Genomic DNA, 12,008 nt, shown 5'->3' with positions numbered 1-12,008 from the left:
TAATCCGAGTTATCCTCCTTTTCTTTTCATGATGACGTTCTCATGAACATCCTCTCTCCTTTTCTGGTCTTTCTTAGATATTTGGACACGGTAAAGCCAATGGCGAGCCCACTTGGGCTCTGTTGCTGACAGTTGGTATCTGTGAAATAGGAATACTTATTGCCTCTCTGGATGCCGTGGCTCCCATTCTCTCCATGTACGTACTATACTTGATGTTGTTAGACACACTGTCAGCACTTTGTGATCACTTGCACAACCTAATGAGATCAAATACGTGAACGGTATCAAATATTTACATAGATAATCACGCTACAGTCTGAAATGAATTCCTCAGGCAGTGTCGTTCATAACTGAACATTAGAAGAAGAATTATTTGGACTGTGGCAGTTTTTGAGGACAAGCCCCAATCAAGTCATATAGAAAATGGATGGCTTAACGTGTGGATGAATTCCATCTTCACTTGCTACTTGTTTTGCAGTCAGTGTTCACATCTGTCTTCAGTAATTGAAAAGTCTGTTCATTAGGGGTGTGAATTGCGTAGTGCCTGGCGATTTGATCCGTTTCGCGATTCATAGGTCATGATTCGATTTGATTAATCCCAATACAATCTATAAATTGATTTTTGCCATTTTTTTAACTCAAATTTAGAAAATACTAATCAGTAAGCTTGTACATGTACACTGTAACATTTGTATGAAAATGTATTTATTTATCTGAAACTTCAGGCTTATAACTCAGCTACTGCATTTAACAAACAGGTTTCAGTCTGTTTCATGTCTGAACAGTACTCAATTAAAATATTAAGGCTTATTGTTCCATTAATATAACTAATTTCTTCCATGCTTAAAGCGTGAACCCTAACCCTAAGTAAGACATTTTGTTGAATATTTCCATCAAAAAGTGATGAAAATTGATTCGGCCGCATACTGAATCGATTCGAGAATTGCGCACTGTAACATCGCGATATATTGCAGAATCGATTTTTTTCTAACACCCCTAATGTTCATCATCCTTTGTTTTGTTCCCAAACTGTGCTCGGGGATGTATTTTGGCAAACTTAAATTGTTCAATGTCAATGGCAGCCTTTTTCTCATCATATCTCTTTCTTAATGTGTCACTGCATATCCACAGGTTTTTTCTCATGTGCTATCTGTTTGTAAACCTGGCTTGTGCTGTCCAGACTTTGCTCCGAACCCCCAACTGGAGACCTCGCTTCAAATTCTACCACTGGTGAGGATATTTCGTAACTTTGCCCATTAGTCCTCCTTGTGTATCACAAATAATTCAATTATAACTCCAAAATCTTTTCTTTTTTTTTTTTTGTGGTTCCTAGGACGTTGTCTTTCTTAGGGATGAGTCTGTGTTTGTCTCTCATGTTTATCTCCTCCTGGTACTATGCCCTGGTCGCCATGGTGATAGCTGGCTGCATCTACAAGTACATTGAGTACAGAGGGTGAGTTAAAGGGCGCCATGTCAGATTGACCTTTGTTTTAAAGTTTCTGTTGTAGTTATTTGCCCCAATGGAACTTCCTGTTGTACAACTCGGAAGCCTTTTTTTATTTTTTTTTATGTGGAAACAGGAACAGCTATTTATGAAACATGTTTATGGTCTAACAATAGAAAACAATAGTGTTACTATATTTAAAAGCATCAAAGGAAAAACAAGTCACAACTCATGCTCTAAAAAAAAAAAACACAACATTTTTCTTAAGGCACCAACATCTAGTAACCTTGACATGAAATAATTTGTGCACAGGGCAGAGAAGGAGTGGGGAGATGGTCTCCGAGGTTTGTCTTTAAATGCAGCACGTTACGCCCTAATCCATCTTGAGGAAGCACCACTACACACCAAAAACTGGAGGTGAGTTCTATATGTTACAGAGGCTGGCCATGCGCTTGCTTTGGGTCTATATTGACTTAATCCATGGCTTAATACCACCACTATCCTGTCATAATTATAGAAATCATTACAACTAATGAAAAATTATACAAAGTGGTCAAATGACCCAAATCCCACAGCATTTTATGTTACGATACGATACGATATACTTTTATTTTCCCCGTGGGGAACTTTTTCCTGGACTCCGTCCATGTTTCAGGCAAACGGGGAACTGGGAACATAGTGTGTGTAAAACGTAGCATTAGCCGCTGTGCTACAGTGACAACATGGAGTTTAATTATGAATAAGTATAGTATAGTTAATTCATCCCCACGCATCCTGTTTAGGGTCATACACAGCAAATCGGTCAGTGTTAAATTTCCTATGTTGGATCAAATATGCAGTGAGCAGTGTTATTTTGACACTGTTAGGATAAAAAAAAGTTCCACTGTCAGAATCAATTTCCTTGAGTGTTGGGTTAGATGTTGTAACCTGAATAGCACTGCCTTGAATATTAAACTGACCATACCCTCATTTCCGGTGAAGGAGAAACGTTCTTAATTCTCCGTGCCCTGTCGACATTTCAATAGTGACACATCCAGTTCTTGTTGTTGTTGGGCCGGTGTAGCCCACTGGTAGAGTGGTCGTCTCCTGACCCTGAGACCATCGGTTGGATCCCAGACCAGTGTGATTATGTCAAAGTATCCTTGAGCAAGATTTTGAACCCCCAGTTGTTCCTGATGCTGTCATTAGCAGTCAAACTGTAAAGAGCTTTGAGGGCCTTGTAAGGAGGAAAAACGCTACATAGATGAAGTACCATTTACTAGAGTAAAGTGTAGTTTGAGTTACATTTTTGACACTGACACTAGTGCAATACACACAAAAGTGTTTAAACACCAGAGTTAAGTGTGGTTTGGCATAATTAAATGTTTAACACTGACACTATGTAGAGTACTTTCAACACTACTCAGTGTTTACCAGTGTAGATTTTTAACACTATACAGTGTTTGAGTAACACTGGCTAAGTGTGGAAAAAAAGTAGCACTTTGAAAAGTGTTAGATTTACATTCACTGGTGTGGACACTTTTCTAGTGTTAGATTTAACACTCTCAGTGTTAATCTAGCACTGGCGATTTTGCTGTAGTGAAGTGGGCGTCTACCTGGCACACTAAGGCTGTTATACAATCTTCTTTTATTTTGTTCACTTAAAAAAAAAAAAGGCTTGGTCCAGATCTTAGCTCTACTGAGGCACTATGTTGGAATTTGTAAGACTTTAGTTTAATATTATATGTATGCAGTACTGTGCAAACCTCCCCAAGGATACTGTAGGTTAAACACATTTTGTTGAACATTTATAGACATAGCAAATACCTTATTTACATGATTTTATTTGCATATTGGCATCAATGGAACCGCCATGAACCAGGAAGTAGTCTACGATTAACAGATGGACAAACAAACATTAAATATGGCAGCCACGTTTTGAGGGTCATTGAAGACTTTGCCATAGTAATGTAATGAAAATAATCATACTCTATATGATGCACAAAACCTCATCCGAGCTGTGAAACTAAACATGTACTTCTGAAATGCATAGAAAATGGTGGTATTGGTTTGTAGTCAGTAAACCTGTTTTATTTCACAAGCACGCTTGGATTTTGTCATGTCCTCAGGCCCCAGCTATTAGTGTTGTGCAAGTTGGACTCAGACATGGCGGTGAAACATCCGCGCCTCCTGTCCTTCACTACACAGCTCAAAGCAGGAAAAGGGCTGACCATCGTCTGTTCTGTACTGGAGGGAACCTACATGACGCGAGGGGCTGATGCCAAGACCGGAGAGCAGGTTTGACTATTTGTTCGCTTCCTGTTGACCCGTTGACAAGTTTAAGTGTCAACCAGCACACAGATCCTGCATTCCAGCCTGTTGATTCTCAGATGTGCAGTGATGCACTGCTCAAGTTAATGAATGCATGTAGACAAAACATAAGGGATGGTTCGGGTTCACTCGCACCTTGGCGTGGAGGATTGCACAAACATCATTTTGATTCATATTCACTCTGTCTTTTGTTGCTGTCTGCCTGCTGCCATCTATCTCAAAAGTGAACTTGAGCAAATCCAGGGGTCTCCTAGATTATTATGATTAACCTTATTGTTTTGTTCACCTGTAAAGGACACCTGTACAGTTTTAGAATGTTTTAAGTTATAGTGTTTCATTAATATCACATACATGTCAACCCTAATTTGGTCCCACCTGTATTACAAACCCATAAAATCCTTATTTTTCCATAAAAATCCTTATGTCAGTTTTATCAATACTAAAGCTGTTTCATGCAATAACATTAATCTTACCTTACTTTCTTTCTTATATGAAGACATTGACAGTATCTTGTTCCAAATGACATTTTATTGCACAAAGAAAAAACAGATTTCTAAATATCACAGGGACGGTTGACTTTTTTGTTGCTTCACATTTCTCTCGTGCAACTTTGATTTCAAATGTTCTTTGACATCGTAAATGCCAGATGCCGCAACCTTAATGTCCCGTGAACAAAGCGAACATAATGCATACTCTTCTCCAAGTTTTGACGGACCAATTACCTTAAATAAATCCGTCCATTCCGAACGAAAACGTCCGGCCTGTCCCCCATTTTCTCAACCACTGCGAACGACTCGCAATTTTCGCGCTAACACAAATTTCTTAACTGCGCATGTCAGGAAACTGTTAGAAGTCTCGCGCGATAGACGAGATTTTGTGACCGGTTGTTGTTTAAATCGAGTTTATGCACACGTGTAGCACGTAGCCGACAGTAAATACTAAATAAATTTAAAAAGGGTAAGCAATATATACTAATATTATTATTTTCATGAAAACAGTTAAATCCGTATTCATTTCCAAATACGCCCGTATGCTTTTGCAACACTTAAAAATCCGTAAGAAATACGGACAAACCTTATGGGTTGACATGTATGATATCAAGGCTGTAGGGTCCAACAGATTAACTCATTCACTGCCATTGACGGCTATAGACGTCAAAAATTCATTTGAACTATTGCTATTAGTTTAAATTTTGTTTCCACTTTTGTTAACAAGAGTATGAAAACCTAGGACAAAAATAGTGTACATTTAGAACAGATATAAAATTTGTGATTAATCGTGAGTTAACTATTGAAGTCATGCGATTAATTACAATTAAAAAAATGCAATCGCCTGACGCAATAAAAAAAAAGATTATTAAAAATTAGGGGCGTCAGGCGATTAAAATTTTTAATCGTAATTAATCACATGACTTCACTAGTTAACTCACGATTAATCACAAATGTTATATCTGTTCTAAATGTACAATAAAAAATATTCTAGGTTTTCATACTCTTGTTAACAAGAGTGGAAGAAAATGTTAAACTAATAGAAATAGTATAACGGAATTTTTGACGTCTATAGCCGTCAATGGCAGTGAATGGGTTAAATGGAATAAGGTCGTTTTTCTTCCTTAAACAACTCAACCCATTTTTATGAATTTGGGACCATCATTGGAAGTACACCAGTCCAGAGTTTTGGGATGAGAATGAGCCTGCATTGTCAACACCTGCACTCCAATGCCCTTGAAATGAATGAGTGACAGCTCGAAATGGCGTGACTTTATATTTCCTCCTCTCCCACATCTCCCTTTGTGGATCGCTTGGCACCCGCAGAACCTGAAAGAAGCCATGGCCGCAGAACGGACCAAAGGTTTCTCCCACGTAGTCGTGTCCTCCAACCTGCGAGATGGCTTCTCCCTGCTCATCCAGTCAGCAGGACTGGGAGGGATGAAGCACAATGCGGTTTTGATGGCTTGGCCAGCAGGCTGGAAGCAGGCTCGAGACTCTTCCTCGAGGAGGAACTTTATAGGTCAGCTTCACCGGATGGTATGGTAAAATGTTTCTTTTCTGCTCAGTCATATAAACTCAAACATTTGTCTTTACCTTCAGAGACTGTGAGGGAGACAACAGAGGCCAATCATGCTCTGCTGGTGGCGAAGAACATCGACCACTTTCCAGGAAACCAGGAGCGGCTGAAGGAAGGGACCATCGACGTGTGGTGGATTGTCCACGACGGTGGACTGCTCATGCTGCTGCCATTTTTAATCAGTCAACACAAGGTTTGCATCTTTCAGTCATATGTTAAATTTCCCTGGTGGTCATCTTTACTTAGAGATACAAATGCCCTGTATTGTTTGTTTGTTGTAATATTACTGTAATATTTTGACTTTGATTTCCTGGCGACCAGTCCTGGGTGTCAGTTCAACTACAACTGAAATGAAATCAAGCTTTATATAAAAACTAATTACTAACCCATTTTGCTGTGTTAATGCTGTTAAGAACTTTTTTCGCACTTTTTACTCGATGCCAAAAGAAGTAGAGGCGAGTCTCTTCATGTTAACACTAACCCGAGCTGACTTTGTTGTCTACATTCCATATTTATTTTATTGATATTATTGACTTAGGGTCCTTTTTTCCATATTGTACTGCCAAGACAGAAACGTGTGTACCACATTCCTTTATGGAACAAAAACTTCCATTAACAGTATTATGGTCATGGTCACACTTTTTTTTTTATCACTGGTACGCTTCTGTGGTGGGATCATAACAATCACACTTAATTAAGTCAACTTTAAGCATTTCTTGATAATAGTATGTTAAATGTGACCTCACTAGTCTAAACATGACATTCTGATTAATATTACATTTGTAGAATATGAGTTATAAAGCAAAATCCAGAGCAACTGTTATGACATTTTTCACTTAAAAGCAAGTGGCAAAATGGCCGCTTTGTGATATTGATAAAAACTGCTGGATTTTGCTGTTTGACTCCACTAATGCAATATTATCTAGAATGCTATATTTAGACTAGTGGGGACTGCATATAACATATTGTTGTCAAGATTTTTTTCGGGGTGGGGGGTGACTTCCCCTCAATATTCTTTCTTTTCAAAGCAGCGGTCTGCGCATCGTCGCTTGGGTGTTAAAAAAAAGTAGCTGCAGTACCTCACGTAAAGGAACCGGAGCACAAATAGGACAAACATACTAAAACAATTTTTCCTCATTACCTTAGCTTTCTGTTACTGATATGTTAGCGAAGCACATACCTCGGGTGAAAATTTCCCCGTGTGCCAATAATTCACTCCGTTTTCAACATACTCGTATAAATAGGCAAAATTCCTTTAGCATAATTGCCCTCCACCGCAGCATCTCTGACACTTCATCATTATATATGTCTCTTTTGTGAAGCAAGTTTTATAGACCCAATCTTTATACTAGTATTTATTAAAGTCAAGTCATCTTTATTTATAAGAACAATGTTGTCTAGTCAGCGGTATAAAGTAGTTCTGAAGTGAAATTAACCAGCATGTCTCTCTCTCATGAAGGTATGGAGGAAGTGTAAAATGCGCATCTTCACGGTGGCACAGATGGATGACAATTCCATCCAGATGAAGAAAGATCTGCAGATGTTCCTATATCATTTGCGTCTGGATGCAGTGGTGGAGGTGGTTGAGATGGTGAGGGATTTTTCCTTTTTTTTTTTAAATGCATCAAATGGTATCTATCGATACACAGTAAATATACCGAAATTGAAATGTGTTTACCGCCCCAGCACGACAGTGATATCTCAGCTTTCACCTATGAGAAGACACTGGTGATGGAGCAGAGATCTCAAATGCTCAAACAAATGCAGTTATCCCGAACAGAACGAGAGAGAGAGGTACAATCATTTAAAAAAAAAATCTTGAAATTGAAAAAAAAAATACCATATGGTAAGATGGATGACAGCACCCAAACTGCTCCCTTTAGGCTCAACTGATCCATGATCGGAATACAGCGTCTCATTTCACAAAGGAAGACAACGCTTCAGCGGACAAACCTGAACGTGTACACATGACCTGGACCAAAGACAAACTCATTCATGAGAGAAATAAACATAGGGAGGGAGTGGGTGTAAAAGACATGTTTAACATGAGACCGTAAGTGCTTTTTCATTCAACTTGTTTGACATTCAGATGATTATTAAAATTTTTTTTACATCATTCAAACATTTTGCACTGTACAAATTGTAGCCTTCCTCAATAGTTACAGTTAGCAGTTGTTGTTATTTTGCCACAATTTGAGATGGTAGAATTGGACATCTAGACTCCTGTGAAAGCATCTTCCCATCTGACTGTTGAGATGAACCAATTTACCATATTACTGCATTAATGTTGTCTTTTTGTCCCCCCCCTCCCCCTCTTTTAGTGAGTGGGAGAATCTGTAAGTGGTTTTGCATTTCACTTTGCTTACCTGACATGAGCATGACCTCTTTGTATGCATGTGCATGATAATCATCCTGTCAACCTGCATGATAATTACAGTACAATTGTTGTGTATGTGCTCAATACACTCACATCAGAACATTACAAGTACATCACAAAACTACGGTATATTTTCAAAATGATCATAATATGTGCAATAAGTACAATACAGTCCATTGTATTAAAATCCTTATTATTCAGCCCTGTGATTGACTGAGGTCCATTTGTACAACATATTTCATCAATTGACATTGGGAGAGAGGTACTAGTTGAAAAACTTGGTTATCGTTGTAGTTGACAAAGTACACTTGGGTTAGTGGGTTTGAAAAAAGTGCTACTTTACAATAATAATAAAAAGCAGACATGAGATTTGGAGACTTAAAGTAGCAGGGGTTCAACATCATTACAAAATTTAGGAAGATGATAAACTATTAAGGGCACAATGCATGCATACATTTTAGAGTGCAATAATCATGGAAATGACAAATGAAATAACACCTATTGATAAAAGCTGCAGACTTTTAAGAAAGTGACTGCATATAGCTTTTTTACAGAGAGGACTCACTTAGGATTTACATAGTTTTGTAATAGTCCGTCAGTCCATCCATCCATCCATCATCCTACTGCTTAACCTCACAAGGGTCATCATCAGAAACAGCATTTTACAGGAAAAAGTTGAAAACCCCTAATCCAACAAATCAAAATCAATAAAAACAATCCAATTTGGCAGCATTACAAGGCAACAACATAACAATATGAACTACAACTACACTGGTAGTGGTAAGCATAATTATTGTTACTATCCCTCTGACACTAGTCATGAAATTGTATTGGTGTTATTTGCATGAACCTCAAAACATTTCCGGTGAAGGTATTTGCCTACTCTACTTCTAGATCTAGATCTTCCCCTGATATCACCACATATACCAAGGATAAACTTTTCCTCTAATATTGTCCATGTTGTTGATTTAATCTAGCAACCAGTCCAACGTGAGACGGATGCACACGGCTGTGAAACTCAATGAGGTGGTGGTCAAGAAATCACAGGATTCGCAGCTGGTCCTGCTTAACATGCCAGGCCCACCAAAGAACAAAAAAGGGGATGAAAACTGTATCCTTTTACATTATATTAATCTTTTTCTCCATTTTTCTTAATTTTGCACTATTATAGTAATTATTAACTCATTCACTGCCATTGACGGCTATAGACGTCAAAAATTCATTTGAACTATTTCTATTGGTTTAACATTTTTTTCCCACTTTTGTTAACAAGAGTATGAAAACCTAGAATTTTTTTAATTGTACATTTAGAACAGAACACATTTGTGATTAATTGTGAGTTAACTAGTGAAGTCATGGGATTAATTCTGATTAAAAAATGTAATCGCCTGACGCCCCTAATTTTTTATATTCTTTTTCTTTAAAAAAAGAAAAAGAAAATATTGTTAAAAAAGAAGAAAAAAAACAAATGATTAAAAATGAGGGGCGTAGGCGATTACATTTTTTCGTAATTAATCGCATTACTTCACTAGTTAATTCACGATTAATCACAAATTGTATATCTGTTCTAAATGTACAATCATGTTTTTAAGGTTTTCGTATTCTTGTTAACAAAAGTGGAAAAAATGTGAAACTAATAGAAATAGTTTAAATGAATTTTTGACGTCTATAGACGTCAATGGCAGTGAATGAGTTAAGGAGCAAAGAACAATAGCAAAAGGGGAAAAAAAGGAGTAGCTACTCATACTTAGGACATTGACAAATCTGATAATAATAATCCTGATGACAGATGAGCGATGTGACTATTAATCATCACATTCAGATAACATGCATTCAAAATGCATTCAATTCCACACTTTGCACTAAATGCACTTACAAAAGTCACATACTGTATGTACTCACTGTGGTTGTCCCTTGTGTTTTTTCCAAAAATATATTTAATATTTCTCCCATACTGATCAACATCTTGACATATGCATGATCCCGTATTCTGTTGCATTCCTTAAGAGGCTGTCTGCAAGATATGGAGTTTCTAGAAGTGCTCATGGAAGGACTGGATCGTGTCTTATTGGTTCGTGGAGGTGGTCGGGAGGTCATCACCATCTACTCTTAACCAAGGAAGACGGTGACAAATTTGCCGATCAACAGTCCATGGATTCAGTGTTGGACATACAGTAGATGATGTACTTAGACATTGCAAGCCTTCTCTATGGCAGAGACCGTGAAAATTAGGATGTGTGACAAAGTGAGGTCAGTGCACCTCGACAGCCCATTCTGCAGATGGTCAACCATCTGTACTGTAGCTTGTAAGATTACGAATGTGAACTTCAATTCACATGATTAATTACTTTACACGGCACAGAGAGGAAACAAGTGCCACTTGCTATCTATTTATATTCATTATGCTGACAACAAAGAATCAACATGGTGAAATCCTTTATTGAAAATCCTGACTGTGGAATCATGGGATGAGTTGTCTCATTTGCGACATGTCACTGTATTTAAAGTTAAAGATGAAGTAGACGTGATGGAACAGGAAAGAGTGCTAACACATTTTAATACGCTTTACCAACTACAGTATGTCCTGTGTTTAGTCGGACCACGAAGAAATTGTCACTAACTAAAATGTTTATTATCTTCATCATTTTTTTTAATTTAAAGTGAGCCGGCAGTCGTAATGAAAAAGAAAAACGATTGGCTTTGGTCTGTCGTCATGGTTTGTCAGTATTGTAAACTGAGGATAAGATCTTGTACTATATGTATTATATGGTATTGAGAAAGATATCAAAAGGGAAATATGTTTGTGTAAAGTGTACTTTGTGTAACACGTGATCACAATGTTTAAGCATTGATAAGTTGTGATTATTTTTTAATGTATTATTTTGTGTGTATGATATGTAATGACTTTGAATGGCCGTGCAATTTGGTGACTTTCATATGCTCCGTTTGCTTCATCTGTTTATCTTCTCGTGGATTCATTCATGAAGTGTGCCAATCAGAAATAGTCGAGTCTTTATTTGTTTGTTTGAAAATAGCTTGTTTTAAAGCATTTATAGTAAGTAGACCCTTTTTACAACTTCTCATCATAATGAAGCGTGTTTTTATTTCTCACAAATGGGTTAAAGCAAGCCTTGTAGCCACAATTTCATTTCACTTTGCAATTCCGTTAGTGACAAAAATAAATTCCCTTGCCACCTTACTTATTTTTTTTTTAAAGGGAACACTTAAATCACATATCCTACTGTAGATGTCAATGTATTATAAATCCTCAGTTGATAATGTTATCTGTCGACAACAACATAAGAACAATAACTGAGAACTGGATTCAGACTCCTTGTCAAAATAAAATTTCTAAGAAACAAGCAGAACATTCTATACTACTTCTCCCGAACCCTCTTGTGTCTATCGTGTGCTCAATTTGAACCTGCCCTCAACTGTGAAGAGATGGAAAATCTGTCAATTCTGCAGCTCCCTGGGAAATTCAAACGGGACTTCACGCTGCCTGGCTGTGAGCACAAGCCTCATTTGGTGAAGTCAGGCACTCGTACCATCCTCATCATGTCTTTTTCTTACAACTTGGCCAGAAATATGCACACGGGTGAACAGCTGGAGGTCAATTTGTAAGGCTCTGGCAGTGCTCTTATTTTTTCAAAAGCGTCAGAATGCGTCCTGCTGCTGGGTCGTTTCCCTCTAATGATCCCCAAAAACGTTCTCACTTCTAACACCCTGCTGGGCGATATAGCAAAGCTATTATTAGTAGATCCTGGAATGAACTCCCTGCAGATACTGAAGGCTCAACTTTATTTATTA

At 37.7% G+C, this 12,008-nt stretch overlaps 1 protein-coding gene across 2 annotated transcripts in view; it reads left to right on the top strand.

The window, feature by feature from the left end:
* LOC144044016 (solute carrier family 12 member 7-like) overlaps window positions 1-11,560 on the top strand; it is a 29,654-nt gene extending 18,094 nt beyond the window's left edge. Inside the window, exons 15-27 of one of the 2 annotated variants that reach the window (XM_077558174.1) lie at window positions 78-196; window positions 1,132-1,230; window positions 1,334-1,453; window positions 1,757-1,861; window positions 3,553-3,721; window positions 5,569-5,764; window positions 5,845-6,014; window positions 7,281-7,412; window positions 7,508-7,615; window positions 7,705-7,874; window positions 8,143-8,157; window positions 9,176-9,309; window positions 10,220-11,560. In XM_077558174.1, coding sequence (XP_077414300.1) covers window positions 78-196; window positions 1,132-1,230; window positions 1,334-1,453; window positions 1,757-1,861; window positions 3,553-3,721; window positions 5,569-5,764; window positions 5,845-6,014; window positions 7,281-7,412; window positions 7,508-7,615; window positions 7,705-7,874; window positions 8,143-8,157; window positions 9,176-9,309; window positions 10,220-10,311 — 1,629 coding nt within the window. In that variant the 3' untranslated portion in view covers window positions 10,312-11,560. The remainder of the gene's footprint in view (window positions 1-77; window positions 197-1,131; window positions 1,231-1,333; window positions 1,454-1,756; window positions 1,862-3,552; window positions 3,722-5,568; window positions 5,765-5,844; window positions 6,015-7,280; window positions 7,413-7,507; window positions 7,616-7,704; window positions 7,875-8,142; window positions 8,158-9,175; window positions 9,310-10,219) is intronic. The other variant, XM_077558175.1, reaches the window with a different exon arrangement.
* Window positions 11,561-12,008: the final 448 nt, after the last annotated feature.

This window comes from Vanacampus margaritifer, chromosome 2 (genome assembly GCF_051991255.1).
Source record: "Vanacampus margaritifer isolate UIUO_Vmar chromosome 2, RoL_Vmar_1.0, whole genome shotgun sequence".
NCBI lineage: Eukaryota > Metazoa > Chordata > Actinopteri > Syngnathiformes > Syngnathidae > Vanacampus > Vanacampus margaritifer.
This window is presented reverse-complemented; position numbering and strand designations above follow the sequence as displayed.